Raw genomic sequence first — 27,821 nt, forward strand, 5'->3', positions numbered from 1 at the left:
GCCTTGGGAGTGCAGAGTCTTACGTGGGAAGTCCCGGGTAGGTAATTCTTAAGGAGGGAAGGGCCCAGAGGTTCTTCTGGAAGATGCTGGATGTAGGGGAGTGATGATGTAGGAGGCATCTACATTCAAGGGGGCGGATGGAGGAGACATAGCATAAGCTCAGGCAAGGCAGGAGGAGGAGCAGTTTATGGGCTAGAAGTGGTAAAGACTCAGAGTGAGAGACAGAGTGGCCAGAATTGAGGAAAGAAACATGGTGGAGCTTGTGAGTGCCAGCTCAGGGGATTGTGTTTCAGTTTAGATACTTGGTGACTCAGAAGCTCTCAGTTTACATCCTTTTGGGAGTCACAGCATTAGCCAGTGAAGGGGACTTGGAGTATTAATCCAGAGTTTCTCCAGAACACCCTGAGTGGTGGCTTGAAGGTGACAGCCCTGAGGTGTGCAGTATTTGAGCAGTTTAATTCTGCTTAAGTCCCTTACTGCCAACAGCTTGAAGTAAAATGGGAGATTTTCCACCCACTCCCTGCCCCCTGTCGTTTCCAGATGCTCACGCTAGCAGGTCTGCTCTGCTTGTTACTGGATTTTGTCCCTTTTTCCCCCTTCCTGCATGGTAACCTTACATTTTGTTTTTGGCTTTGCAGCGTTTGGAGAAAGAACAAGGAGAAGAGGACCTGAAGCAACAGCTGGCCCAGACTCTGCAGGAGGTAAATCTCTTGCCATTGTCCTGAGCTTATAGTGGGTGGTGGAGTGGGGGGCAACCAGGCTTCTTGTGGCCACCGGCTGCCTCTGCTGCTTAGTGCACACCTCTGTGGCATCTCCAGTCTGTAGACAGAGCAGGTGGCAGCTGCTCATGCCATCAGGTCGGAGACTTGGAGCCTCACAGACATGCCAGACCTCAGCATGAAAGCTTACATCTTCATTTGAGCACGAGTTGCTTTGGTGAAGATGAAATGAGCCTGTAGCAATTAGGAGGCTCTCTAGGAGAGTGGCTGCGCTTCCAGAAAGGTGAGAGCAGCAGAGGGAAATTGAGAGCTGTGACTTGGCCACCAGGGCCTGCAAGGGCCTCCATTACCTCACCATTCCTGAGCTGAAGCCATCCTGAAACCATCTGAGAATGTTCCAATTAAGCATTTTAGGTTAGGTTGAGAATGTGCAGTTTAACCTTCAGCAAAACGTATCAATTTACTGAAGGAGGCAAGGCTCACAGGAATAAAATTATCCTAAAAGATTGCCTGTAATTTATTTAGTTTAACTTGACTACCTCTCTCTTCTGTTTATTTTTTTATGAGTTCTTTTGCATCTTTAAAACCTGCTTTGTCTTCTTTATGTGTAATGATTAGTAGTTTGTTATAAGTCAGGAGGTAAGTGTTTGCATCTCCTTGAGAAAAATGAGTAATCGCATTAGAATTTGTTCAGGAGAATTTATCATTCGGTTCTTTTATTGCTTACCTACCTCCCAACCTTTTTACAGTGCTAACAATCACATATTACTTCATGCTTGGGAGGGTGCCTACCTTGGGTGCACAAACAGCCTTGGAAAGCATTAGGTGAAAAATTCAGTCTTTTTAGAATTTTATTTTCTAAGCTTGTGTATTTTCTAGGGTGGGGGGGTAGGCATGTTTCCCATTTAGAGGATTATTAAATTAATATTCAGATAATGTTTTGAAATTGACTGGAAAAGAGTAAGGTTCTGCTCTTGGAAATCCCTGAGGAATCATTAAGCACCCTGCACCCACAACACCTCACCCTCTACTGAGACAGACTGGAAAACACACTATCATTTAGCATGATGCATTTGGCCAGTCTCCATTCATTAACCTAAAATAGGATACTTTTAGGTCATGGTTCTATAACAGCATGCCTGGGGGACCTACCACTCTCAAATGAAACATGGTTATTGTTCGGTCCACCTGGTGGTCCTTCTGAAGCTGTTCTTTTTCATTTTCCAGGCCTATAATTATAATAACTTATATTTACATAGAGCTTTAAAAACTTTTCTGAGTGCTCTCATATATGTTATTTTTTTTCTTATTAACCCCAACGTAGGGGGGCACCTATTTTCCCATTTTATAAATGAGAAAATTAAGGCACATGCATCTAATTAGTGGCCAAGATGAATACTCAGGACTTCTGACATAACTGCTTTTTTTCTGCAGACCTCACATTTTATTGTTTTTTTATTTTTTAAAATTAGTTTATCTTTGGCTGCATTGGGTCTTTGTTGCTGTGCGCGGGCTTTCTCTAGTTTCGGTAAGCAGGGGTTACTCTTAATGCGGTGCGCGGGCTTCTCATTGCGGTGGCTTCTCTTGTGGAGCACGGGCTCTAGGCGCGCAGGCTTCAGTAGTTGTGGCACGCAGGCTTAGTTGCTCCACAGCATGTGCGATCTTCCCGGACCAGGGCTCAAACCTGTGTTCCCTGCATTGGCAGGCGGATTCTTAACCACTGCACCACCAGGGAAGCCCCCAGACCACACATTTTAAAATGTGTGTCTTGAATAATATCTTTTCAGAAACACCACCTTCGGCACCTGCCAAGAGGAAGGCAGGGGAGAGCTGGGCTCCAAAAATGTCGCCATGGCGGTGGTGGAGATGTATAGGAGTTATCACAGGTGAATGTAGGTTGGGACCCTTCAAGTCCTAGTGGGTCGGAGGGCAGTGGCCCTTGTTTTTTGAGGAGGGGAAGACAAGTCCGTTTCCTCGAACAGGACCTGAACAGCCTCTTCAGGTCTGCAGCCAGGGATACCAGCTCAGAGATGAGGAGACTCTACCCAGCCCAGAAAGATCTAGCTCGCCCGGGTTAGAAACCTAGTCTTTCATTAGTTCAAGAACTTAGTGAGCAGCTCACTTTGCCAGGCGTTGGTAGGGGGTGAGGACAGTCAAAGACAATTAAATTAGGTGTTTCCTGGCTTTAAGTTCAGCCACTATCATGGGGATTTACTATTTCCCCCTACTGTACGAGGAGATAATTTTAAAAAAAGGAAGAAGAAAGCAAGCAGCAGAAACTTGGGAAGTCAGACTTGAGTTGAAAATCCTGTTGCTTGCACTTGCCTTTTTCTGTGTCTGTTTATCTGTAAAATGAACGTACCTACAAATGGTAAACTGTGTGTAGCAGTGAACTTTTGGCCAGGCACTGTGCTAAATGCTCTATGTATAGTCTTTTCAAATCCTTAACAACAGCCCTGTGAGGTAACTGCTGTTGTTTTCCCCATTTTACTGATGATGAAATAATAATTGCATCAAACTCAAGAGTTTTTGTGAGAATTACACAATGTATGTAAGCCACTTTGCACAATGCCTGGCACATTAAATATTTTTGTTATGACTGTGTCTCCTAAAAGAAGCCAGAAATAGGTACTAGCCTAGAAAGGCTGCTGAGTTATAGACAGTGTAATAATTTATTACCTTCTATGTAGGTGCGCAGAAAATGGTTAAATTCTTATTCCAAAGTATTTCCTTATAAGCAAACAATGAGCATAAAAGGACTCCTGTGCAAAAGAAAATGTTTCTTCAAGTTTTAACTCTTCTAGCCAACATTTTAAACACAGCTATAAAAGGGTAAAAAAGCACAAACACAGTTTTAGAAACTACCCGTACTTATATAGCACTTTGCATTTTACAACGCACTCATCACAAATGCCATTTTGATGTTTGCATCTTATAAGTAACTATACTTTAACCGCAAGTAGTTAAGTGACTTGGTTAAGTGACTAGACTTTGTAAGTTACTGGGATTCTAAGTCCATTTCTGTTTTCAGAATGTCCGTTATATAGTGTGATTCTGGACATGTAGAAGGTGAATTGGAGTCAGCTGAGTTATCAGCAAAGCACACTTTCAGCTGCAAAGTGTAAATTAGCTAACTGACTTGGGGGATTTTCTTTCTTTCTTTTTTTTTTTATATGTTGGTTCATTGGTTTGTTTATTTATTTATTTTTGGCTTGTTGGGTCTTCGTTTCTGTGCGAGGGCTTTCTCCAGTTGCGGCAAGCAGGGGTCACTCTTCATCGCGGTGCGCGGGCCTCTCACTGTACTGGCGTCTCTTGTTGCGGGGCACAGGCTCCAGACGCGCAGGCTCAGTAGTTGTGGCTCATGGGCCTAGTTGCTCCACGGCATGTGGGATCTTCCCAGACCAGGGCTTGAACCCGTGTCCCCTGCGTCGGCCGGCGGATTCTCAACCACTGTGTCACCAGGGAAGCCCTGTTTTTCTTATGTATATGAAATGTGGAGGTAGGCAGTTTCTGGTATTGGTTCAGCTACCAAGAGTTGCTTTACCATTTTCTCTCTTTCTCCATGTGTATATTTCTTTATGAATTATTTAAAAGTAATGGCATATATTATGTCCCTTTACCCCAAAGTACTTAAGTATTTAAAAGTAATTGCATGTTTTATGTCCCTTTACCCTAAAGTACTTCAGTATTTGTTTCCTCAAAACAAGGGCGTTCTCTTACATCATCCTAGCACTGTTATTAAATTCAGCAGATTTAACATAGATACAATATTATTATTTATTCTTTTTGGCCATGCCACATGGCTTGTGGGATCTGGGATCTTAGTTCCCCCACCAGGGATCGAACCAGTGCCCCCTGCAGTGGAAGCACAGAACCCTAAGAACTGAACCACCAGGGAATTCCCAACCCATGGACTTTTAAGTCAGCAGGTCTTCCTCAGTTTAGTTATGGGCAGAAAGAGTCCACCATTTGAAAATATAGTTCTCATTAAAACAGAAAAAAAAAGAAAAACACCAAATAAAAGAATTAAAATAATAGAAAAGAAAGATCACCTTCTTTAAAAAAGGATTTGAAATGAGATTTAAAATATAAGCTATACTTAAGTATGAGGGAGCTCAGAAATTATGTTTCATAGAAATGGAACCTCTTGACATTTGATGTAGGCAGTTAGTCACAATGAATGAGCTGCTAGCTCTTGGGCATGCCAGCTTCCAGAAGACACAGCCAGAGTTCAGGCAGCATTACCTTATGAGCATGTAGTATGTGATTTATAGAATAAATAGTTAAAAGTCTTTTTCATTTCAAAGAAAATGATTATCTAGTTTTCCTGAATCCATATTTCCCTGATTATTTTTTAAAAGCTGCTACCAGTGCTGGGTAACCTTAGAGTGAGTTACTAGTTCTTGAGCATTTGTTCTCAGGATCAGTTGTGTGGCTTTGTAAAAAATGTACATCCCTGGGACCCAAGCCAAACCCACAGAATCAGACTCTCTGGAAGGCAGTGTAAATTCTTCAGTTGATTTGGATGGCCACAGAAGTTGGGTTATTTCCAGAGGGATTAATAGATTTGATGGCATCCCTCCCTATCTGCCCCTTTCCCTGAAAAAAGCAGTATGTAAGTGGGATGTCCTGACGGAACAAAAACATTATTTTGAAATTGCCAATCCATTGATCTCTTGAACCAAAGCTGCTGACAGAGGGAGAGACAGGCATGGTGGCTGAAAGGAACAATGCAGTGTAACGCATCTTGAGTATGTATCTGCTATGTTTCTGCAGCATCGGGCTCTGATGGAAGAGCTAAATCGCAGCAAGAAGGACTTTGAAGCAATCATTCAAGCCAAGAACAAAGAATTGGAGCAGACCAAGGTACTGGAAAGAAGGTGAAGGTTTAGAATTTGGTTAGCACATGCAACTCAGCATTTTCCACAGTGCAAAGGTTGGTATGGTGAATGAAGGGAGAGGTTATGGCTGTTTCCTTCCTCAAGGGAAATAATCTGTAAAATTAGTTAGGGCTGTAGAAGGTTCTGCCTGTAAGACAACATCTATTTCCTTCCTTTATCCAGAAGCAAAATGCTGGGAATAAGACACATCCTGGAGACTAGTCCACTGTCTGTGGTAAATGCTCCTTCAGAGTGTTTCACTCACATAGGCTAAGGGGTGGTGTAGTCAAAATAAAAAATAGTTCATCTTGATGCATTTATGTAGTTATTCCCCGTATCGAATCAGTGGAACTCTTAAATTAGGGGTTGTAAACTCAAGTGCCCACTGGGGTCAGACCGATAATAGGAGTAAAGTGGCCTGGGTGTAAGAACATAGTGGGGAGCTGTGAGGCAGAGGTGCACCCTCACCCCCACCCCCAGAGGCAGCTCTTCTCTGATGCAGCCAGTCATTGCCATCCAGATATGCAAGCCCAGTGTTGTCCGATCTGAGTTTTCCATGGAAGATGGAAATCCAAATGTTTATGTAAAGTATCCCAGTTTTCAAGTATTGGTAACAGTTCAGTGTTTTTTGATACCATGAATGCCAGACTAAATAAGCCTGCAGGCTGGATCCAGTCCACAGGCCACCAGTTTGCATCCTCTGACCTGAAACTTATGCTTGAGTCTGACTGCATCTCTCAGCCTACCCCTCCTCATGTACATATCTGGAGCAGAATACAGAAAAGGAGGAGACTTTCTTGTTTGTTTGATATCCTTATCCTCTGTTTAAATCACATAGTTCCTTCTTCCCCAGCCTCCAAGAAACCACCACATCTTTTTAAATCCAGTAATTCAAAAGTTTTCAGGGAACTTGACTCTAGTTATAACTGGGTCCAGTCAGTCCCTCTTCACTGCCCTAAGCAGTCTGACAGTCTTTGCTTTGATTAGAAGAGAAAGTAAAACATGAGAAATAAATGAACCCTAATATTTAGGGTATATCAAATATACCCTAAATGGCTTTTCCTCTCCGCCTCAGGGGCTCCTCATCCTTTCTGTTTTGGAGATGAGGTGTTAACTTAATAAATGTTGGCTTCAAGAGAGCACACCTGGGCTTCCCTGGTGGCGCAGTGGTTGAGAGTCCGCCTGCCGATGCAGGGGACGCAGGTTTGTGCCCCTGTCCGGGAAGATCCCACATGCCGCAGAGCGGCTGGGCCCGTGCGCCATGGCCGCTGAGCCTGCGCGTCCGGAGCCTGTGCTCCGCAATGGGAGAGGCCACAACAGTAAGAGGCCCGCGTACCGCCAAAAAAAAAAAAATAAAAAGAGCACACCTAGATCCTCCTTAAAAAGTGTGTCTACAAGCAGTCTGACCTGTTGGGGAAAGCACAGGGAAATTGCACTGCAGGAGTGGGAAGTGACAAGCATCACAGAGTGTGGGGCCTGAAGGTACTTCAAGAGGCCATCTCTCTAGCCTCCTGCCTCTAGGGAACATAGGTATTATCCTTATTTTATAGCAGAGGCAGCTGCAAAGAATGGAATGGACCTTACACACTAATTCAAGCTTCCTACCTTTATGGACTGTTCCTCATTTCTTTCTTATCCAGTGAGTTCTTGGTTGCTTGGGATGATTTTGTATCACCTCTGAACTGCAGTTTGCTATAGGATACTTAATGCCTCATTCTGGTCTTGGGTGGTTGGTGGAGTGGGTATGCTACCTTCAGTTTTTATCATTTGGTTAATTTTTGGGAAGGAGACAGAACCTGCAATGCGAATACATACTAAAGAAGTCGAGAGAGGGAAAAAAAGGAAGATAGTGTCCTATATTAGAAAGCAGTTCTGAGAAACAGTAACCCTTGCGGAAAGAGTTTTATTCTCGTGTTGCTGTGCCAGGGTGAATTTTTAATTTAGATTCCTTCTGAATCCTATTGCAGACTAATAACCCTGCTTCCTGTCCTGTTTTGCATTCTCGTTGGTTCTCCCGAATGACAGGTGGGGTTGTGTGTTTTTGCAGGAAGAGAAGGCGAAGGTGCAAGCACAGAAGGAGGAAGTTCTTAGCCATGTGAATGACGTGCTAGAGAATGAGCTCCAGTGTATTATTTGTTCAGAATACTTCATTGAGGTAATTATGAATGGTGGCTCATGCCTTCTCACTCTCCCAGCCCTGAATGGAGCCTCGGCTACACAGACTGCTTCTGCTGTAGGGAAACATTCTGAAGAATGTTTTTCCTCCAGGAACTTACTGTAGCTGTTTGACTTCAAAGTGACTGCTAGAGATGGTCACTTCTCATTTTTTTTTGTAGTCGTCTTTACCTCCACTGTCTTTTTTCTTATTTCATTTGTTCTTGAGTATCTGTTTGGCAGAATCAGTGTTTTGGGCTGTAATAAAGCCTTTATCTCTTTGGTGTTGGGGAGAAAACACTTTGGTTTCAAAGAACCACCTGAGAGCTGCCCCACCCTCCCACAGGTCAGAATGTCCTGTGCTTTCTACTTTTCTGACAACTATGTCCTGTTGGATTTTGTGCCTAGTGTTGAACTCCTACAGGTTTTTTACCTCCCGGGAACCACTTGATTCTGGCACAGTCCAGAATTAGATGGCATTAGAAATTTGAAGTATCAGAATAAAGCTGCTCAATAAAACTATTCTTTCTTTGCTCTGAATGGGCACAGTGCTGAGAGTAGGTGTGCAGTGCAGCCTTTGAACAGGGCGGTAAATGCCATTGATGTGTGGTTGCTGGGAATTCAGTGGCCAAGTGGAACATATTTCAGGAACTCTGAGGCTCCTTATGAAAATGAAACATCTCTCCTGGGTTACCATCGGTTATCCTGTCTTTTTTTTTTTTTTTTGCCACGCTGCGCGGCTTGTGAGATCTTATTTCCTTAACCAGGGATTGAACCTGTGCCCTCGGCAGTGAAAGCACAGAGTTCTAACCACTGGACCACCAGGGAATTCCCTGTTATCCTGTCTTGTTTTTGCACAGGCTCTCCTTTTTTTTTTTTTCTTTTTATGGCCACACTGTGTAGCATGTGGGATCTTAGTTCCCCAGCTAGGGATGGAACCCACACCCCCTGCATTGGAAGCGTGGAGTCTTAACCACTGGACTGCCAGGGAAGTCCTGCACAGTCCTCTTTTATTTTCACACATTCTACTATCTGTGTCCAGTTCATCTTACACTACAGGTGTTAAACTCAATTTGTTAAATGACAGTGCTTTTCAGACTCCTTTAAAAAGAAAATGCATACACACACTGCTTCCTTTTTTCTGGTGGACTTTAGGGAGATTGGGTCTATTAGCCTCCTGAAAAATCTCTCCTGGGTAGACCTGTTTCTTTTGCTCTGGATCTACTTTGACTTAGGGTCATAATTTCCCCCATAGTTTCTAGTCATTTGATTCCCTACTTTGGAGAAACTCAGTTCGTGCTCTTTTGACGTGGCTTACAGACCCTAATAGAAGAAGACAAGGAAAGGGTGGTTGGAATGGGTGATGAGTTAGCCAACCCAGAGCATCTGCACGACACGTAAGAGACAAATAACTTGACTTTGTTTGGTTTACAGCATGTGCCTGACCTTTTCTGTGGGTCACCTCCTAAAATCAGTGTTGGGAAGAGGTTTCATTTTAATCAGATAGGTTTTTAGTCCCGTTTATGACAATTTATCTCATTCATTATCGAGAAGGTCTCCTAGTTGGCTTTCTGGTCTCAACTTGGCATTTGAAAAATACATGATTTCTGTGTTATTTTCCACTGCTATCCTAAAAACAGGAAGGAAGACTTTTGAGCCTCACGAAAGTTGTATCTTAGGAGATGTACATAAACAAGAGTAATGAGGAGAATGGTTTATGTTTTGGGGAGTGAAAAGTGTCCTGGCAGAAAGCTGACCATTGGAGTTACTCATAGGAGCCCCTCACATACAGGCTTCCTTCTGCTTTCTCTCTTCTCACAGGCTTGGTTACTTACTTAAGGCACTATCAGTTGAACCCACTACATTTTTTCCCAGCCTAAGTTCTCTTTTACATATACTTTTTTAGCTGCTTTTGAGTAAAGATGATGCCTCCTACCATTCTGTATACTGAGTATTCACTGTGTGTTCCCCTTCATATATTAAAATTGAGGTGCTAATTCACCATTAGGACATAAATTTGTTTTCATGAGAGAATTAGTGATGTATTTATACCAAACATTCACATGCTTACTAGTCCTACTTACGTCCAGTGACATTTGTTTGTAGGGTAGCTAACCCACGTTGGCAGTGTGATCTGAGTTGGTTCTGAGATCGCAACCGCCCTGGGGAAGTAAGCATCACAGTTCTGATCTGTATGTTCACATTCCCATTATAGGCTGTCACCTTGAACTGTGCACATAGTTTCTGCTCCTACTGTATCAGTGAGTGGATGAAGCGGAAGATAGAATGCCCCATTTGTCGGAAGGACATCAAGTCGAAAACCCACTCCCTGGTTCTAGACAATTGCATTAATAAGATGGTAGATAATCTGAGCTCGGAAGTGAAAGAACGACGAATTGTCCTCATCAGTGAACGAAAAGGTGAGTGGGTATGAACAAGAGGTAAGTCCCCTCAACAAAGGACTTACAAATGTAGGCAGAGTTTTTGGATAGGGAAGAGTAAGATAAATGATTCTTGAGCTAAGGAAGAGGTGGAAGAAATTGGGAAAAGTAAAGGGAGTTAAAGATAATGAACATGTAAGAAAGAGTTGAGGTAGAATTAACTTATTTGACCAGCAGGGAATGGGGAGGCTTAGGTGTATGTGTCTTGGTTTTGGGGATAAAAAAGGATGTGATTAGAAAAACACATGGTCACACAGCTTGCTCTGCTGGTCACTAGATGGTGCTGTTGTTCAAGACAGTTTAGTTGCTGTCCGGGTGTTGCAGAAATCTTGGGTTGGGTATACAATAAATTATAAACAGGATGTGGTACAAACAGGTTTCCCAGCCAGAGAGAGTTTAAATAAAGAGATTAGGGAAGGGGTGGGTGAGTTTCCTCAAGGAACCATACTTCCATAGTGAATATCTGCTAATTTAAACAAGTGATCTTATCATACTTGGGGCCTGCTGTGTTGAAGGTTGCAGAGACACTCTGCTTGAGACTTGAATGTCCTGGTAGCAAAAGAATGTGTCCTGGGGCAAAGCACAAGGAAGCCAATGGATCGGAAGGATTGGTTATTGGGCAGAGATGAGAGTAAAGAGGAGCAGAGTGGATCTGATTATCACGTTCAGTCCCTTTAGAAATCTAGTACGGTACTACCCTCTGGGAAAGCTCAGAGCCAAAGTGCTGTGAGGTCAATTGGTTGCACATAAAGGCCAATCAGAGGAGAAGAACCAAAAGCTCACTGCCCTTCCAGTTGCTTTCCACCACCTGGCCATCGGGAACCCATGTTCATGTGTGTCTTTGGATATTCCCTTCTCTAAGTCCAGAGAAGCTGGAGGCTTAAAAACCACACTGCTAAGAACAGGATCTTCTGTCTGTCACTCTCTTTCTCCTAGCCCTTCAACAGATGTCAGCCTCTTTGAGTAGGGCCAGAAATCTGATGCTGATTTGCAAGCAGCTATGGTATGGAATTGGCCCTCTGTTGGTCAGCCATTGTGAGGGCAGCAAGCCTGTCACAGGCCAGGTGTTGAGCCTGTTATGCCCAACGAAGACATTCTGAGGGTGGGGTGGTCCTCAGGCAGTTCTTTGAAACCAGAGTGTTTTCTACTTTTCTGACAACTATGTACTATTGGACTTTGTGCCCAATTTTGAGTCCCCATAGGTTTTTTTACCTCCCAGGAGCCACTTGAATCTGGCAGAATTCATTGCTCTTCCTCTCCACCTCCCATCACTCCATAAGCATTTATAGGAACACTACACTATGCACTGGGATAAAGAGATAAACAGGGTATTGTCTCAGCTCTCATAGTCTACGGAGGAGACAGAAAAGCAAGTAGGTAATGTGACAAGTTCCATAATAGGGTGCTGGAAAATTGCAGAGGAGAGGACAGTCAATTCGGCCTGGACAGGTGGAGGTATGGGAGCAAGCTTCACAGAAGAAGTGCCATTTGAACTGAGTCCTAAAGGTTCCCTAGGGACATAGCTTTCCAAGCAGAGGAATTAGCATAAGCACAGAGGCATGAGAAGCAGTGACCTGTTCTAGCAGTGCCGCCCTTGGTGGCCCAAACAAGACATGTCTACACAGTGCCAGAGGAGCATGAGGACAGCCAAGGCTTAGGAAGTGTCTACTGAGGTGTTGTGAATGCCTTCTGTTTTCTTTTCTCTTTCCTTTCTGAGAGGAACACTGACCTGGGAACCCAGATTTGACCGAGGTCAGCCTTTGAGCTTAAGTTTGCTGGGTCTCTGTGTGGGTGGGGACACCCATGTACTTTCTCTTTGTTTTTTGGGGGTTATTCTTGTTTTTATTTTTTTCTTTGAAGTATAATTGATTTACAGTGTTGTATTAGCTTTAGATGTACTACATAGTGACTTGGTATTTTTATGCATTATAGAATGATCACCATAATAAGTCTAGTTACCATCTTTCACCATACAAAGTGATTACAATATTACTGACTGTATTCCCTATGCTATACATTACATCCCCGTGACTTAATTTATTTTGTAAGTGGAAGTTTGTAAGTGGAAGTTAATTCACTTCCCCTGTTTCACACATTCCCCCATCCCTCTCCCTTCTGGCAACCACCATATTGTTCTTTGTATTTATGAGTCTATTTCTGTTTTGTTATGTTTGTTCATTTGTTTTGTTTTTTAGATTCCAGACTTAAGTGAAATCATATGGTATTTGTCTTTCTCTGCCTGACTTATTTCACTTAGCATAATACACTCGAGGTCCATCCATGTGTTGCAAATGGGAAGGTCTCATTCTTTTTTATAGCTGAGAAATAGTCCCTTGTATATATATACCACATTTTCTTTATTCATTCATCTATCGATGGGCACCTAAGTTGCTTCCATATCTTAGCTATTGCCAAAAATGCTGCAGTGAACATTGGGCATGGATTTATCTTTTTGAGTTAATGTTTTCATTTTCTTCGGTTAAATACCCAGAAGTGGAATTGTTGGGTTGGGTTGTGTGGTAGCTCTATTTTTAATTTTCTGAGGAACCTCCATACTGTTCTCCATAGTGGTTGTACCAGTTTACATTCTCACCAACAGTGCAGGAGGGTTCCCTTTTCTCCACACACCCATATGTACTTTCTTCACCCAGCCCTCTGTCCAGGTTTTTTCTCAAAAGTCTGAGCATGGTAGATGCATGCAGCCACTGGAAAAGGAAAGAAGAACCCTGTGTCCTAAATTCATCTCTGACTCTCCTCACACAGAGTTAATACCACAGAGTAGATAATATCAGACCCCTCTTTTCTCTGCAGAGGCTAAATCTGGTGTCTTGCTGCCTTTTTAGTAACACTAGGAGCCAACACAGTAAACCGAATCGGCCTCCGTGTCCCACTCACTGGCTGAGAGCAGTTCTGGCACCAGTCTCGGTTTCTGCATTTATCGCAGCAAGTGCAGCTTTGAGGTTTTCTCTAGAGACAGACAGAAGGTTCTGAGGCCTGATTTAGGAAAATGTGCCAGAGCCATCAGCAGCTTCATTGGGCTGCAGTGTGGAGTTTAGAGAAAATTCTCAGTTCAAATACCAACCTTCTTTGCCAATTGAAAGCTGGTTTAATCCCCAGTGCATGGGAATTTTTAAAGGACCAAATGTAGGATCTGGGAACTAGAATTGGCAAGCCTGTAATTTTCACAGTTCTGACACTGGCAGGACCATTTTCCTCCTGGGCAGCGGTTGCTCTGATCCTGAGTTCAGAGAGAAGGACCTGCCCGTCTGTGGCAGCACAGGCCTCTGATTCCACCGAGAGCAGCCCCACTCCAGGCCTCCTCGGCTGGTTGCTGTCTTCAAGGCCCATATCCGCACGGGAGGAGTAATGCCTCATGACTGATTAGCCATAGATCCTTTGTAAAGTCTGGGAGGCCAGGTTATCCAGAGGAGAGGAGGAGGAGGAGAGTGTTAGGATGCCAGATCCTGTGTTTGGAGAAAGGGTGCCCTGGAGCTGGGGCAGGTAACGAATGTTGAGTAAGTGCTTGTCGCATGAGTAATTGTGGCTTGCTGGGATATTGACGTGAGATTTTCCTGAAGAGAAGACATTTTGTGACATCCGCTATGGAGGATCTCCCTCTGGAGCTGGGGAGGTGCTGGAGCAGAGTCTTCTGTCAACTGCTCCCCCATTTCCATTTGTTCTGTTCTCATTAAGTGTTGGTTGGTTGACAAGAGTGTTAACATTCTCACTTTAAGCTTTCCCTAGCAGTTTCTTTGGGTTGTGCTCAGAAAAGAAAAAAGCAAATGATCTAGAAATAAAATCTAGTTGGTCCTTTAGAACAGTGATTTTCAGTACAGGGGCTTTTTCAAACTGTACTTCCCAGCTCCCTTGATACTATAATATTGAGCCAAGGCTACTGGTGGGAGTGTGCCTTGGCCTTCAGGGGTGCTGAGGTGGGGAGAAAGGTTTATGAACCATAGCTTTCCTGAATCTGAGACAGAGGTCCCTCCAGAGGTTGGTGGTCTCTGGGAAGATTGGCCCAGGTAAGATCACATGGCCTGTGGCTCTTGCCAGCTTCCTGTAGGCTAGGAGGAGCGTGATCCAGACACAGGACAGGAGAAACTCGCAGTCTCTGAAGAGGGTATCTGCCTGCCCACCTGGAAGGCTTTCCCTGGTGTTACCCATCATCACTTGTTGAAAGACAGAGCCTTGTAAAGGACTATATGGGGAATGGCAGCAGTAACAGTGTCTGCCAAGTTGACCTCATCCATAGAGGATACTTGTTAGCAAGTACTTTTAATCTACCCAGTATTGCCTCAAGAATCCAGGGTGTCATGTGCATGAAGTCAGCATGGCTGCCTGGCATAGGACAGTGTTTAAGAGAAAGTGGCACTCAGCAAGATTGGCATGGGTTGGGGTGTCCACCTGCATGCACTCAAGTAGTTTATAACACTGGATTCTCTAAAAATTTTGACTTAAAAATTCATGCTTTGCAAAATTACCATGGGATCAAAAATTAGACTTATTAATAGAAGCTTTTTTTCTTATTCTTCCATCACCACATCCCATTTTTGCCCCACCCTTTTTCCTTCCCTTCTCTTCTTTTGTCACTTACTGTCCTTCCTTGCCTTATCCCTTGATGTGTGTCTCCCCCCAAAACTCTTATTGTTCCCTTGTATATAAATTTAATAACACTTTCAATCTGCCTACCAAAGGATTCAAGACCTTAACCTCAAGGAAGTTCTTGAGATTGCCCTTTGTGTAAGCCAAGATCCCTGCTTCTCTGGGATCAAGGAAGCACAGCTATTGGAAAACACTAGAGGCCAGTGAATAGCCCCTTGCACCCCCCCTCTCTCTGGACAGAGGAAAAACTTGCACCTCTCCCTGCCTGTTGCTGTGTATGTAATTCCTTCTTTCCTCCAACAGATATTAATTGAAGGCCAGCTTTGTGCCAGACACCCTTCTAGGTATGAAGAATAGAAGAAGTGAAAATCTAATAAGTTAGATGTGATTTGTGCTATGGAGAAAAATTAAGCAAGAAAGGGGTCGGGAGTGATGAGGAGAGCGTTGGCAGTTTTTGATAGAGTAGTTAAGGTAGTCACTGAAGAAGGTGGTATTTGAGTAAAGCTCAGTAGGCAGTGGCCATGCTGCCATCTGGGGAAAGGGTGTCCTAGGCAGAGGGGATAGGAGGAACAGCAAGGAGGTGGTGTGGCTGGAGTGGAGTGAACGATGGGACGGGGAATAGAAAGTGAGGTCAGGAGGTTGGGCAGGGGGCACATTGTATAGGGCTTTATAGACCTTTGGAAGGACTTCGACTTTTACTCTGGCGAAGTGAGGAGTGGGCTTTGAGCAGAGTGATTTGATCTGCCGTCTATTTTCTTGGTTCACCATGGCTGCTGTGTGGGGAAAAGACTGAGGGTGGCAGCAGGGAGGCCAGGGGAGGGACATGCAGGCTTCTCCTTTATCTCTCTCTGTTTTTTTCTCTCCAAAGCAAAGAGACTGTCCTGAAGACCGTGCTCCAAGGACATTTGAAAAACTGCCAGGCGGTGGGAACTTGGGATGGTCTGGAGGATTCTCTATGGACAGGCGTGGGGCCACTCTGAGACAGAGCATGGGATAGAGCCACGTGGGACAGAGACTGAGTTAGGAAGTCGTCCGTCACGACCCTCCATGTTGGCCATCCCTGCTGCCACCATTGTCTGAAGCACCGACTGCTTCAGAGTACTTAAGAGACTCTGCTTCACTACACTGAACAGGTTATGTATTTCTGTTGTGCTTTTTAAATTTGTTGTTGTTGTTGTTGTTGTTGTTTTGGTACCTCAGAAACACCTCTGTTGATATATGTTTTGGGCAGGTTCGGTGTATCCCTATGGCTGCCCCTGAAGGCGAAGGCAGCCTCTCTTTGAGAGGATGGCATACCTCTTCTTTGTGAAAACAATGTCATTTCCTGGAAATAAAATGTAAAACCTATCAGTTGCTCAGCTGGGCTTTGGTGTATTTATCTTCCTTCCCTTCCAGCTCCCAGACAGTCTCACAAGTAAACACTGGCAGCTCATAAATTGCAACCAAGAAAGTGACTCTATCCGATGATAGACTCAAGTGCATGTCAGCCTAAGAAGCCAAGGCCAAGATCATGGCCGTAGCAGATGGGCTCTGTTAAGCCCCCAACTGGTATGTCTCCTTTTCATTCCAGAGATGAGTCACTGCTACCTGGTTTTGGGATGGAGTGAATTCCCTTCTTTCAGCTGGGGTTCTGAAGTGGTTTCCAAATCTATTTTACCCAATGTCAGCAAACATGGGCAGTGATTTTATGAGAACTTGATATGCTTTTTAAAAAAAATTAAAAGTGATTTCTCTTTTACTGCTTTTCCATTTTAAACAAAGAAAGCTAGTTTGATGTTTGGGAAATAGGAGCTTAGGAAAATCTGTGGTATCCTTGGTTACCAGTGATGAGAATGAAGGAAAACACAGGAAGTTGAAGAGTAGTTATTTAAAATGAGGAGCTCTAGTAGGAAACTGGTTGTGCTTTATGTCATTCAATGATTTGCTTCCAGATGGAAAGGTATTTTCTTCTCCCTTTTTACTGCCTACCTAGAGAACAGTTCTCTGTAGTTCTTTATTTATACCCCATGTGTTTCATAGGGATGGTAGGTTTTTCCTTTGTTGAATCCTGTGTGTATTGGGATTCTGGCGTCCCTAGTCTTCATTTTCATCTTTCTCAGTGGGATTACTGATTGAAATACTGGTGTAGTCAAGGAAGAAGTTAAGTTAAACATAGAAAATAATACTTTAAAAATAGCCGTTATAACCAAATCAAAAATTTCTGGAGAAACAGAGAAAAGAAGGAAAAGATTATTACATCTTGATGTAACAGTCTCCTGTTTCCCCATACATTTTACATATGTTTTGTTTATAGGTTGCATGGGATATATAAATTTTTAGAAGAGTACAGATATACCTTTTTTTTTTTTTTTAAAGAAAGGAAAGGTGCTTTAATAAGAAAAGTCGGCAATCTAGGGAGATGGTGGACTCGTGTCCAGAGACCAACTCCAAAGATTCTGCTCAGCCATGACAGTTTGTTTGTTTTTGTTTTTTAATTTTTTAAATTGAAGTACAGTTGATTTACAATGTCGTTAATTTCTGTTATACAGCAAAGTGATTCAGTTATACATATATATATTCTTTTTTTAAATAAATTTTTAAAAAATAAATTTATTTATTTATTTTTGGCCATGTTGGGTCTTGGTTGCAGTGCACGGATTTTCTCTAGTTACGGTGTGCAGGCTTCTCATTGTCATGGCTTCTCTTGTTGCGGAGCATGAGCTCTAGGTGCGCAGGCTTCAGTAGTTGTGGCACGCAGGCTCAGTAGTGGCTTGCAGGCTCTAGAGCTCAGGCTCAGAAGTTGTGGCACACGAACTTAGTTGCTCCGCAACATGTGGGATCTTCCCGGGCCAGGGCTTGAACCCGTTTCCCCTGCATTGGCAAGCGGATTCTTAAGCACTGCTCCACCAGGAGAGCCCATATATATTCTTTTTTTAATATTCTTTTCCATTATGGTTTATCATAGGATATTGAATATAGTTCTCTGTGCTATACAGTAGGACCTTGTTGTTTATCCATTCTATATATGATAGCTAACATCTGCTAACCCCAACCTCGCACTCCATCCCTCTCCCAACCCTTTCCCCCTTGGCAACCACAACTCTGTTCTCCATGTCCGTAAGTCTGTTCCTCTTTCGTAGATAAGTTCATTTATGTCATATTTTAGATTTCACAGATAAGTGATATCATATGGTATTTGTCTTTTTCTTACTGACTTCACTTAGTATGGTAATCTCTAGTTGCATCCATGTTGCTGCAAATGGCATTATTTCATTCTTTTTTATGGCTGAATAGTATTCCACTGTATATATGTACCACATCTTCTTTATCCATTCATCTGTCAGTGGACATTTAGGTTGTTCCATGTCTTGGCTATTGTGAATAGTGCTGCTGTGAACATAAGGGTGCATGTATCTTTTTGAGTTAGAGTTTTGTCTGGATATATGCCCAGGAGTGGGATTGCTAGATCATATGGTAATTCTATTTTTAGTTTTCTGAGGAACCTGCATACTGTTTTCCATAGTGGCTGCACCAACTTACGTTCCCACCAACATTGTACGAGGCTTCCCTTTTCTCCACAGCCTCTCCAGCATCTGTTATTTGTAGTGTTTTTAATGATGGCCGTCTGACCAGTGTGAGGTGGTACCTCATTGTAGTTTTATTTTGCATTTCTCTAATAATTAGCAGCATTGAGCATCTTTTCACATACCTATTGGCCATTTCTATTTCTTCTTTGGAGAAATGTCTAGGTCTTCTGCCCATTTTTCGATTGGGTTTTTGTTTTGGTTGTTGTTGGATTATATGAGCTGTTTGTATATTTTGGAAATTAAGCCCTTGTCGGTTGCATCATTTGCAAATATTTTCCCCCAGTCTGTTTCGTGTATGGTTTCCTTTACTGTGCAAAAGCTTGTAAGTTTGATTAGGTCCCATTTGTTTATTTTTGTTTTTATTTCTATTGCTTTGGGAGACTGACCTAAGAAAACGTTGGTACGATTTATGTCAGAGAATGTTTTGCCTATGATCTCTTCTAGGTGTTTTATGGTGTTATGTGTTAAGTCTTTAAGCCATTTTGAGTGTATTTTTGTGTATAGTGAGAGGGTGTGTTCTAACTTCATCAATTTACATGTGACTGTCCAACTTTCCCAACACCACTTGCTGAAGAGACTGTCTTTTTCCCATTGTATATTCTCGCCTCCTTTGTCTGTAGGTGTGTAGCTTTATTTCTGGGGTCTCTATTCTGTTCCACTGAGCCTCATATGTCTGTTTTTGTGCCAGTACCACGCTGTTTTGATTACTGTAACTTTGTAGTATTGTCTGAAGTCTGGGCAGGTTATGCCTCCCGCTTTGTTCTTTTTCTTCAGGATTGCTTTGACAATTTTGGGCTTTTATGGTTTCATATAAATTTTAGGATTATTTGCTCTAGTTCTGTGGAAAATGGCATGGGTAATTTGATAGGGATTGCATTAAATCTGTAGATTGCTTTGGGCAGTATGGCCATTTTAACAATATTAATTCTTTCAATCCAAGAGCATGAGATATCTTTCCATTTCTTTGATTCATCTTCAGTTTTCTTTATTAATGTTTTATAGTTCTCAGCATATAAGTCTTTCACCTCTTTGATTGGGTTTATTCCTAAGTATTTTATTTTCTGGGGTGCAATTTTGAAAGGTATTTTTTTTTTTTACATTCTGTTTCTGATATTTCATTGTTAGTGTAAAGAAATGCAACCGATTTGTGTATGTTAATCTTGTATCCTGCTGCCTTGCTGAATTCATTTATAAGTTCTAGTAATTTTTTTGTTCAGTCTTTAGAGGTTTCTATATATAGAATCATGTCATCTGCATGTGATGACAGTTTTACCTCTTCCCTTCCAATTTGGATGCCTTTTATTTCTTTTTCTTGTCTGATTGCTGTGGCTAGGACTTCCAGTACTATGTTGAATAGAAGAGGTGAGAGTGGGCATCCTTGTCTTGTTCCAGATTTTAGCAGGAATGCTTTCAGCTTTTCCTCATTGAGTATTATATTGACTGTGTGTTTCTCATAAATAGCTTTTATTATGTTGAGATATGTTCCCTCTCTACCCAATTTGGTAAGAGTTTTTTTTTTTTTTTTTTTTTTGGCCACGCACTGTGGCATGTGGGATCTTAGTTCCCCGACCAGGGATTGAACCTGTGCCCCCTGCAGTGGAAGTGTGGAGTCTTAACCACTGGACTGCCAGGGAAATCCCTGGTAAGAGTTTTTATCATAAATGGATGTTGAATTTTGTAAATTGTTTTTTCTCCATCTACCAGATATACATTTTTTGAATAGGCAACATGGTCACATGTTTTGAAATCAGAAGGTACAAAAGGACCTAAAGAGAAAAGCCTGTCATCTTTGTCCCCCAGTGACACTTCCCTGCACCGAAGTGACAAGTGTTGCTGTTTCCTTGTATATCCTTCCAGAGATCTTCTCTGTCTATACTAGCAAAAACACACATGTAGGCCTTCTTTCCCTTCTTTTCCACAAATGATAACAAACTGTACAGTATTTTGTACCTTGCTTTTTTTCAGTTATATCTTGGTGATTGTTCTATGTCAGAACGTAAGGAATTTCCTTTCTTTGTTACAGATGCCTATTATTCCATTCTGTGTTTGCACCATAATTTGTTTTTCCAGTTTTCCTTTTTTAAGATCCAGGTTGCTTTAAACCTTTTACTCTTTCTTTTCTTCATACAGCTCTCAAACAAAGTCCTATTAAATAAATATCAGAGTATATACTTTTAACTAAAACAACAAAACAAAAATAATGGCAACAAAAATGACATAGAGGGCTTCCCTGGTGGCGCAGTGGTTGAGAGTCCGCCTGCTGATGCAGGGGACACTGGTTCGTGCCCCAGTCCAGGAAGATCCCACATGCTGCGGAGCAGCTGGGCCCGTGAGCCATGGCCGCTGAGCCTGCGCATCTGGAGCCTGTGCTCCGCAACGGGAGAGGCCACAACAGTGAGAGGCCCGCGTACCGCAAAAAAAAAAAAAAAAAAAAAAAAAAAAAAAAGACATAGAACCCATAAAGTGGTATGTGAAGAAGGAAAAAAGGGAAATTTGGAAATCCACCTAATGGGAGTTCTCTATTAAAATCAAGGAGGCTCAATCTGTTTCTTTTTAAAAATATTTACAGATATAACTTTTTCTAAATGTTTTGTTAGTAATGGTCTAGTAAGTCTTTTTCTATAATCTAGTATAACTACTTCCATCCAAAGGTCCATTAGTCCACATTGAAATAAGAATGAAATCAATTAGGCTTCTGATTCCACAAAACCCTACAGTGCAAAACTTCAGTAAAGCCAAGGCAGGGTATCTGAGGTAAAATCAACCTGCTCCCAACCATCCAAGAAAAAGATAGTGCAACCATCACTTTGTATGAATAGCCATTTACATTTTGACAAGGTAAGGGCTTCAGAAAATCAACTTCATTTCTAGTAAGATTCGTGTCATTGCCACTGAAATTCTTATAATTTATGTTGAGTGACGTATAATTGTGTTGGGTTACTACAAATGAGCTGTGTAGTTTGTATAGTTAACTGGTTCTTGCATGGTCAGGTGGCTATCATATTGGGGACCAGTGCTTCCCACTTTTTACTCTTTAAGACAATTCTGCGGTGAACCCCCTTGTACATCATTAGAGGAAAGATCCTCAAAGGAGACACATCTCAACTCAAAGAGCCTGAAGGCCGTCTGCAGAGACTGATCTCACAGAATGATCCTTCTCTTCCTTGGCTGCTGGACACAAGAGTGACTTGCAACCTCTCCTTCCAGAACACCACATTCCTCCCAAGTGTGCCACCAGGTTAAGAAAGTGAGCTCTTAAATACAGACTTAAAAAAAAGAAAAGAAAAGAAAAAAGAAAATATTTGAAAGTCAGACTAGTTGGGTTTGAATCCCAGCCCTGCCATTTGTAACTGTGTGACCTTGGGCAACTTAACCTCTCTGAGCCTCAGTTTTTTCATCTCTAAAATACCGTGATGTATTATAGTGAGGCCTAAATAATTATTCCAGTTATTGCACTGCTCACAAACATAAACTTGAATGTTCTATTATTAAAGGACACAAACCAAAAATTAACCCAAACTTTGAAATCACTTCTCCAAGCTACAGTATGTTCTTTTTCTCGAGGGAAATCTGATATTAAACACCATCTACATTTTGCTTGCCTAGAAAGATACGTGGTAACTTTTCTGCCTTGCACCAAAGGCAGAAAAGTTACCATGCACCAAGCACCAAACCACAGTATAGCTGAGCCCCACCACTGTGCTGTCTGGCTCTAATTAAAGGCATGTTCTCTAAAACAGGGCTCTGAGAAACTGGGTAAAGAGGGTTTGTTTCAGATTCTGGCCTTATTAAGCAGATGAATGCAGCCAGCTAGCTCTGTGAAGTGCTTTGCAGTGAGTGGCAGGTGTCCCATATCCATCTGATTACATTAACCTAGAAAGGGCTTACTCTACCTCTAGGCAGCCTTCATCCCAGCAATCAGGCTGTGCCAGGGTGGGGGACTTTGCCCTTTGTGGGTTGGATAGCTGGATACCTGTTATCTGTTTTTCTGATTTGAAACTGCTGTTTTTATAGAAAGACCTAAATCCGCTCATTATCTCCAGCTCTTGTCTCTCACTACTTTTTGCTCTGTGAACAACCATCCAGGCATTCACCACATCTGCAAGAGTGCCTGGGATGGGCAGGTCTCTCCCACTGCCTGTTTGCTTTTTATAGCCTGACTCTGTATAGAATCGCCTCACTTCATATCTAAGGATAACTCAGGGGTGCCCTAGGTTTGTTTGTCTCAACAACTCATTCCCCTAGGCCTCTAAAAAATTCTACAATTAAATCTGCTTGACATAGAAATTAAGAGAAAGAACATCTAACTTGCATTGTGGTCCTAACCTAAGAAGTATCTAAGAAGGTTAGAATCCTGGAATCATTGTCTCTTACCCAGAGAAGCAGTCTTGTTAACAGATGCAGGGCCTGATTTGAGCAGAATGCTGCCATTGTTAAGCGTAGGCCGAGGGCTTGTTCTTCTGAACACCAGTAAAACTTCCCAGCTGGTCAACTCTTTTAGCTTTTTCCATAAATGGGGGTTGAGGCAGTAGGAGTAGGAGTTCCTGAGGAGAAGATGGGGCCTTGTGTTGATGAAAAGTAATGAACTGTCTTGTTTAGCTGATTTCTTCGTTTTAGAAGAGCCTATGAATCCTGCACAATAAATGCTCAGTTGCTGGACTTCCTTTCTCTGCAGCGTTCCCAAACAATGTCCCCAAACAATGTGCCCACCAGGGGTTACCTGAGCTCATTAATTTAATCTCCAAGTGGTATTTTCAGCGTGTTGTTGCTTTACCAGAGTCTAACCTAGATCCCCACATTAAATCCAATTTCCAGACCCACTATCCCTGCTGTCCACCTCCTTCGGGCTCTGTGAATACGTGAATCTGGTGTGACTTTTTTGTCATCTAGTGGCTATTTGAATTCTGGATATTTCCAATAAATTCTATTCAGCAATAGTTATTTGATGCCCATTTTTTACTAGGCACTGCTCTAGGTGTTTACGCCCTGAACAAAAGAAAAAAGCCATTGTGAGCTACATCCTAATAAAGGGTCAAAAGGTCAAAAGCTTCCCACAAAGGTTTTATCAGATTCTGTGGAAGTGGTTTAGCAGTGCTGCCTACCCACACAAGAGCTAGCATACTGGGTGTGTCTTCACCCACACCCACACATTACAGAGTTGGGATTTTGGTTAAGGGGGTGCCAGGGGGTTGAAGTGATGGAGCTTGGATTCAAGGCTGGTTAGGGTGAAAAATGAAGACAGGAGGGAGATGATAATTAGACAGTAGATGAGTCCAGGGCCTGCAGGAGGTATCTACAGGGTCAAAGAACAGTATTTGAAGGAGAGAGCTGGAAGTCAGAGAACTGATGTGTGGATTTAGTATTTAAAGGCTGGAACAGTTCTACAACCAAACATGGATGTCCTTATCCCAAAATAAAATGATGGGCTTTGTTTCATGAGCACTTTCCCTCATGAAAATAATTTTGCTCTTTTTAATTATATAGATCATATATATTTATATAATAAATTATTATTGTTTTATTTATATAATAAATTTATTCAAATATAAAATGATAATTTATATATAAATTTTAATATTATATATGTTAATACACTGTTCTTATGGATATATTCTTATAGGTATATTAATTTTAAAAATAGTATATTAATATATTCATAAGAACTTTTTTTTTTTTTTTTTTTTGTGGTACGCAGGCCTCTCACTGTTGTGGCCTCTCCCGTTGCAGAGCACAGGCTCCGGACGCGCAGGCTCAGCGGCCATGGCTCACGGGCCCAGCCGCTCCGCGGCATGTGGGATCTTCCCGGACCGGGGCACGAACCCCTGTCCCCTGCATCGGCAGGCGGACTCTCAACCACTGTGCCACCAGGGAAGCCCAGAACTCCTCATTTTTGAGAATATATTCTTATTATACCTCGTAATCTCCCCCTCTGTCTTCCACCTTAATCTCCAGCTGCAACAGCAGGAACAAATTAAGCATTATTTTAAGATGCTGTTACAAAAGTCTTTGGTTCCTGTTCTTTTCCTGCATCTACCTCACCTACATTTGTCCTTCTTTTTGGCTATCCAGCACCCAAACTACTTTCACATTATTAACTAGTTCCCTTCCTCATGAAGCAAAGCCCACTTCCCCAGAAAGAAGCTGAAAGTATCAGATACTTGCTTTCCCAGAATCCCTTGTGGCTAGAACTGCATATAGAACAAGGATCCCTTAATTAGGCATATTCAAGCTGTGAACTGGAAATGTGATGCAAAGATGCTAGGACAAGCAGAATGGTGTTCTGTGAGAATCGTGGCTGATGAGGTGTTTCTAGAAGCAGTCGTGACAGTAGTGCTTGCAGCATTGTCCATAGTCACAGGTATTTGCCATACAAGCTTTGTTGTGCATGCCCAGGTGCTGGCAGCAGTAGTGACTATAGAACCACCAGACTGGTTCTGTAGTACCATTTGGGGTGTTATTCCTGGCCACATAACTGCTAAACCTCTTTCTGATATATCCTTTTAATCCTTTCAATATATTCTGTTTCTAACTACTGTACCCAGAAGCCATTCCTTTTGCTTACACCTGAGTCAGAAGACTGACACAGCCTGCTCCAGCCTTGCCTTAATCCTGTGAGCTGGCCTGTATCCTTCCAAAACATTTTCTTTTGGTTTGAGTTGGCAGCATGAGGTTCCATTACTTGTGTAGGTGGCAAATGTGATGGCGAAGAGTCTGAGCTTCAAGTCTACCTTTTTCTTGCTCTGTGACCTTCAGCCAGTTACCCAGCTTCTGTGGGTCTCAGTAACCAACTCTAAGACATAAGAGGGCACTTCCCACTCTGACCTGCTCTGAAAAAGGGCTCATCAAGGAAGTGAGGCTTCTGCCAACGACCATTTGAGTGAGCTTGGAGGTGGATCTTCCAGCCCAATCAAGCCTTCAGACGGCTGTAGTTCTGGTCAATACTTTGACTTTAACCTCAGGAGAGACCCTGAGCCAGTACTACTGAGCTAAGCTGCTCCTAGATTCCTCACCTTCAGAAATGGTGTGAGATAATAGATGTTGTTTTAAGCTACTAAATGTTGGGGCAATTTGTTATGCAGAATTGATAACTAATACAGTAGGCAACAAGCCCCAGAACATTAGATTATCTGTGTCTTTGCCATCAATAGAAACCACAGCTATTTTCATATCACATTAAAGTTGCTGTGGATATTTAAAAATATTTCTACTCATCCTTCAGAATTTAAGTATTATTAGATTTACTACTAGATAATACATGACTATGGTCTTCCATGTTTGTGTTATGTAGCTGGCCAGCCACTGGGCAATTCTGTACTGAGTGATCAGTGTGTTTCTCACATTGATATCTTTGCTGCTTTCGAGGAATTTCTATCGAAATTCCTCGAGGAATTTTTGTTGATCAAACAAAAACAAACAGAAGTACATTGTTTCCATTTTTGGTCCAGGTTTTGCAAACTAGACAGTTCAAATGAGAATTCTTAACTCTCCATAAGGCAGCTTGGCCTTGTGTAACATGAGCAAGTGTGCAGTCTAGAAGTGTGGACTAGGAATTTTCAAACCTAACAGTTGAGGTAACTGTTACAGGATATTATTTAAGATAATTTATTATTGCTGACACATAATACAGGCCATGTATAGAGTAACAAGTTATGCAAGTAGCAGAGGTTCTTGCTTTTACTTTTCCCTTTGAACTCTCTTTTTGCACATTATCTGTGTTTTGAAGTAAAGGCATGAATGAACACACAGTACTTGTACAGGCTATATTTGCATATTATTTTTCCTTAGAAAATACTGAGCATTTAAAATAAGAAAACTGGAGGCAGGACTTTCAGGTATGGCCAAGTGAAGAGATCAGCATATCATTTACCCCAAAAGAAACTAGGACAAAAGGAATAGTTGACATAAAGAAAAATTGACAAAACCATTTCAGTTCCCCAGAAACGAAACAAAATCATACAACAATCTGAGAAGCATTTATGCTTGAAAAACTGCTGAACTTCAGGTAAGAATAGTGAGCATCTGTGATGTTCTGGCCTGGGCCTGCTCCATCACACTCTCCCTCTGGTTATCTGACACAGAGGTTCTGAATTTTAGGACAGTCAGGACCGGCACCTTCTCTGCTGTGGTCAATGGGGGCTCACTCAATTTGGAGCAGAGGACAGTGGCCACACCCAACAGTGTTTTTGGTGAAAGTGACAATCTCAGAGGTAGAAGTGAGGAGGGCCAGTGGCACTGCTAGCTTGAGGTTGTAGTCTTGGGTGGGGCAAGCATGTTCCAGGCTGAGGCTGCATGCATGCACAGAGATCAGAGAGGGCCCAAGTCAGCGACACACTCCTGGCCACCCCTGAGGCTTTATGTATGTGCAGAGGAAATACAAAAGGATGTGGCAGAAAGTAAAAGCTGGATAAGACTGAAAATGGCCTAAACTATGAATACACTCCCCACCCATACACAGATCTGTCAGTAGAGAACAGAAGATTTACTGGCTTGAGGTGGCTGTAGACAAGCTCTGTTTGATCAGGATCATTGGCTGGCCACTAAGCTACACAATACACGAGGCAATCCTCAGGAAGACAGAAATAAAAATAAGAATAAAAAATAACAGGGACTTCACTGGTGGTCAGTGGTTAAGAATCAATTGCCTGCCAATGCAGGAGACACGGTTCGAGCTCTGGTCTGGAAAGATCCCACATGCCGTGGAGCAACTAAGCCTGGGTGCCACAACTACTGAGCCTGCGCTCTAGAGCCCCTGAGCCACAACTACTGAGCCCACATGCCACAACTACTGAAGCCCACGTGCTTAGAGCCTGTGCTCCGCAACAAGAGAAGCCACCGCAATGAGAAGCCCACGCATGGCAATGAAGAGTAGCCCCCGCTCGCCGCAACTAGAGAAAGCCCGCACACAGCAACTGAAGACCCACCACAGCCAAACATAAAATAAATTAATTTAATAAAAATAACAGAACAGAGACATCATTAGCTGTATACTGCAGGAGAGACAGATTTCACGGATTTAGCCCAGACAAGTTGCTAATCAGAGAAACAATAAAGAAACAAATAGCAATAACAGTAACCTGCGGGGGGGGATTAGAATTCAGAGTTGCTACAAGACGTTATCTAAAATGTCCAATTTTTAACAAGAACTACAACAACCACAAATTATAAGATACACAAAGAAATGGAAATGTGTGACCCATACTTGGGAAAATAGTCAATATAAATTGACTCTGGGGGACTTCCCTGATGGTCCAGTGTGTAAGACTCAGTGATCCCAATGCAGGGGTTCTGCGTTCGATCCCTGGTCAGGGAACTAGATCCCACGTGCATGCCGCAACTAAGAGTTTGTATGCTGCAACTAAGGAGTCCGCATGCTGCTACTAAGAAGTCCACATGCTGCAACTAAGGATCCTGCGTGCCACAACTAAACATGCCTCAACGAAGATCCCGCGTGCCGCAGCT

General features: G+C 42.5%; 1 protein-coding gene across 3 annotated transcripts in view; it reads left to right on the forward strand.

Moving 5' to 3' along the window:
- RNF8 (ring finger protein 8) overlaps positions 1 to 16,154 on the forward strand; it is a 37,972-nt gene extending 21,818 nt beyond the window's left edge. For 2 of the 3 annotated variants that reach the window (XM_030870857.2, XM_060308390.1), the window contains 5 exons: positions 639 to 701; positions 5,496 to 5,585; positions 7,647 to 7,754; positions 9,969 to 10,173; positions 15,665 to 16,154. In XM_030870857.2, the coding sequence (XP_030726717.1) occupies positions 639 to 701; positions 5,496 to 5,585; positions 7,647 to 7,754; positions 9,969 to 10,173; positions 15,665 to 15,681 (483 nt within the window). In that variant the 3' untranslated portion in view covers positions 15,682 to 16,154. The remainder of the gene's footprint in view (positions 1 to 638; positions 702 to 5,495; positions 5,586 to 7,646; positions 7,755 to 9,968; positions 10,174 to 15,664) is intronic. The other variant, XM_030870859.2, reaches the window with a different exon arrangement.
- Positions 16,155 to 27,821: the final 11,667 nt, after the last annotated feature.

The sequence above is a fragment of the Globicephala melas genome, chromosome 11 (genome assembly GCF_963455315.2).
Source record: "Globicephala melas chromosome 11, mGloMel1.2, whole genome shotgun sequence".
NCBI lineage: Eukaryota > Metazoa > Chordata > Mammalia > Artiodactyla > Delphinidae > Globicephala > Globicephala melas.